Source organism: Haliotis rubra, unplaced genomic scaffold, assembly GCF_003918875.1.
Source record: "Haliotis rubra isolate DU_JTF1 unplaced genomic scaffold, ASM391887v1 Scf687, whole genome shotgun sequence".
NCBI classification, from domain to species: domain Eukaryota; kingdom Metazoa; phylum Mollusca; class Gastropoda; order Lepetellida; family Haliotidae; genus Haliotis; species Haliotis rubra.
In genome coordinates this window covers 275,961-278,476 of record NW_025767398.1, presented here as the reverse complement: position 1 = coordinate 278,476, position 2,516 = coordinate 275,961, and the positions used below count along the sequence as shown (strand labels likewise).

At 41.1% G+C, this 2,516-nt stretch overlaps 1 protein-coding gene across 1 annotated transcript; it reads right to left on the bottom strand.

The window, feature by feature from the left end:
* Window positions 1-338: 338 nt before the first annotated feature.
* Window positions 339-1,554, bottom strand: LOC124258216. The gene is given in 5 exon segments (XM_046692279.1): window positions 339-367; window positions 826-981; window positions 984-1,019; window positions 1,258-1,367; window positions 1,369-1,554. Coding segments are annotated over 5 exon segments (414 nt in total). The 5' UTR covers window positions 1,452-1,554.
* Between the last annotated feature and the right edge of the window lie 962 nt (window positions 1,555-2,516).

Below are 2,516 nucleotides of genomic sequence, written 5' to 3'. Positions count from 1 at the left end.
AGTCATTTGTTCATCTGAAATAATTCAGAGGTGAGTATGAGTTTAGTTTTACGCCGCACTCAGTAATATTTCAGCCATATGGCGGCGGTCTGTAAATAATCGTGTCTGGGCTTGGCAAACCAGTGATCAACAGCATGAGCATCGATCTGCGCAATTGGGAACCGATGACATGCGTCAACCAAGTCAGCAAGCCAGATTACTGAAGGTACATTCTAACCCGGACCTTTACGGGTCTGAAATAATTCGAGAACGTATGGTATAAGTCAACACACGAAATTGCATCAGACATATTTTTGTCACTGATGCATCAAATTCGGAAATTCCTCCACATGTCTACCCTAAAACTTCTTGAATGCTTTCCTGAGGCCTTGAATATTGTAATCTTGATCAATCAACTTGTGAGCAAAAGTGGTATAACGCTCTTTGAAATCCCTGATAACAAGAGCACGCTCGATTTTACCTCAAAGTTGAAAGTTGAAATCATCCCTTTGTCATACAGCCTTGTGGAGAGATTTCATGTTCAGGTGGGTAAATCAGTGGCTGGCAATTGACTATTTCATGGTCATTGAACGATATTAGATCATCGATATACCGGAAGCTTAAGGTAAACTTCTTGGTCAAATTATCTTGTTTTGATTTTGCCAATCAATCAGAAATTCCGAAGTATAAAGAAACAGATCTGCAAAACTCTCCGTCTGTTTGTTAAATCGAAATTCACGAGATTTACAGCCCGCTGATGTCATGTTTATAACATAACACAAATATACATCATGAAAATGTATATTTTGGTTTTAAATTTAAAAAATAAATGTTTGTTTACGTCACTGTAACAATTCCTGTAACAAGCATATCCCAGATAAAACCAACAGTCACCAGGTACATCGTTTACATATGACTGAATAGCCACTCTTTGTTGAACAATAAGCTTTTCTTTGTTCGTATTCATTGAAAATAGTACCTGTTGGTCTGTACAGCTGAGGACATGTCCAGATAGCGTTGGACGGCCTGTCGATAATCTGCTATAAACAAAGGCAATGTGTCTTGAGATCCGAAGATAAACCCACCGCCAATCCACATGGTTTCCTCTTGAAGAAGATAGTCGGGGGCATGTCATGTTCGCGTCGTAGACTTGGTTCATGGCCGCGAGATTCGTTAAAATTTGGGGGTTTACTATAACAAACTCTTTCCTCCGTTCAGTGATCAGTCGGAAATAACCGACATCGATCCAGGTGTAATAAGTGGTATTGAAATGATTACTTTTAACTGCTTGTTGTGTCAATTCATATTTGGCGTGTTGAGCATGTGTGTATTCAGGCACGACTGTGTTCGGGTGGAACTTTGGGTATCCTGGCATTGAATAGATTTGCGATCTTCTCTACCCATCCGAAAGACCATAGCTTTTCTCTGTCCACCAGAACTATTTTCGTTGTACCTTCCTTACCGGCTCTCATCTGGAGAAACTGTTCAGCAATGTCTACCGAGTCTGTGTAAACGATGAAAGGATTTCGCAGATGTGTGAACACTACTGACCACGACAAGTACAATTTAGAATTAAATATCCTTCCAGTGCCTTTCTGGAATGGCCCCCAGATTGAAAAGGCGGTGACTACAGAGACGTCAGGCTGCGTTCTATTGTGTATGTCCGGGGTTTCACCTGCGGATCTGCATGGGGATACAGGGCGGCCTCTGAAACAGTCAGATATTTAAATAGTAGACCCACACGAAATATTTACGAACAAAATTAAAACCCATCTGAGCATATAATGAAAACGCCCCAATGTTCCTACAGCTTAGGAATGCTGTAACCTATTCCTGTAGAGTTGTATGAAGGACACAGGTGTAACCCTCACAGTGCTGTGTGCATGCATTACCTCCAACCACGATGTTCCACCATGGACAGAACACGTGCGGGGGGATGTTTAAGTTGAATTTTTGATGACGTTCATCAGCTGGTGATGCATCACGTATGCAAATTCCATGATGAGAGAAGTGGCGTTTTAGGAAAATGTACACAGTTGAGTCGCTGTCTTCAGAATGTACCTCACGGGGGCGTGGATCCGGAATACCTGGATGATGTCTCGACACCGATCAACTTGAGTTTGGCGTGGGTATATTTGGCGGTTGTCTGAGAAAACACAATTATAAGTACTGGGATATTAAAGTGGTTATTCGTGCCGTTAGAAGTGCATCAGAATGGACTAGTGAACACTACAGTCTACAAGGCACCAATAATATGACACAGCCTCATTCATAATCAAATAACTGCTAACTTAATGACCGAAACTAGAAGATGAGACTCTTTATTCAAGGAAGCTCGATCAAATACTATACAGGTCAATTGTATTCGAAAATCGATTCACTATCTTTTCAATTCTGTGAAGCTCTTCGCAAACTCCCACTTTTATACATTGACCTATCAAATACCATTCAAGCTCGCAAGCTCAGTTAGATATTATTTTACTCAAGGTCAATGAAAGAAACCGATATCGAGACACGTAACTGAACCAGGCCACCAA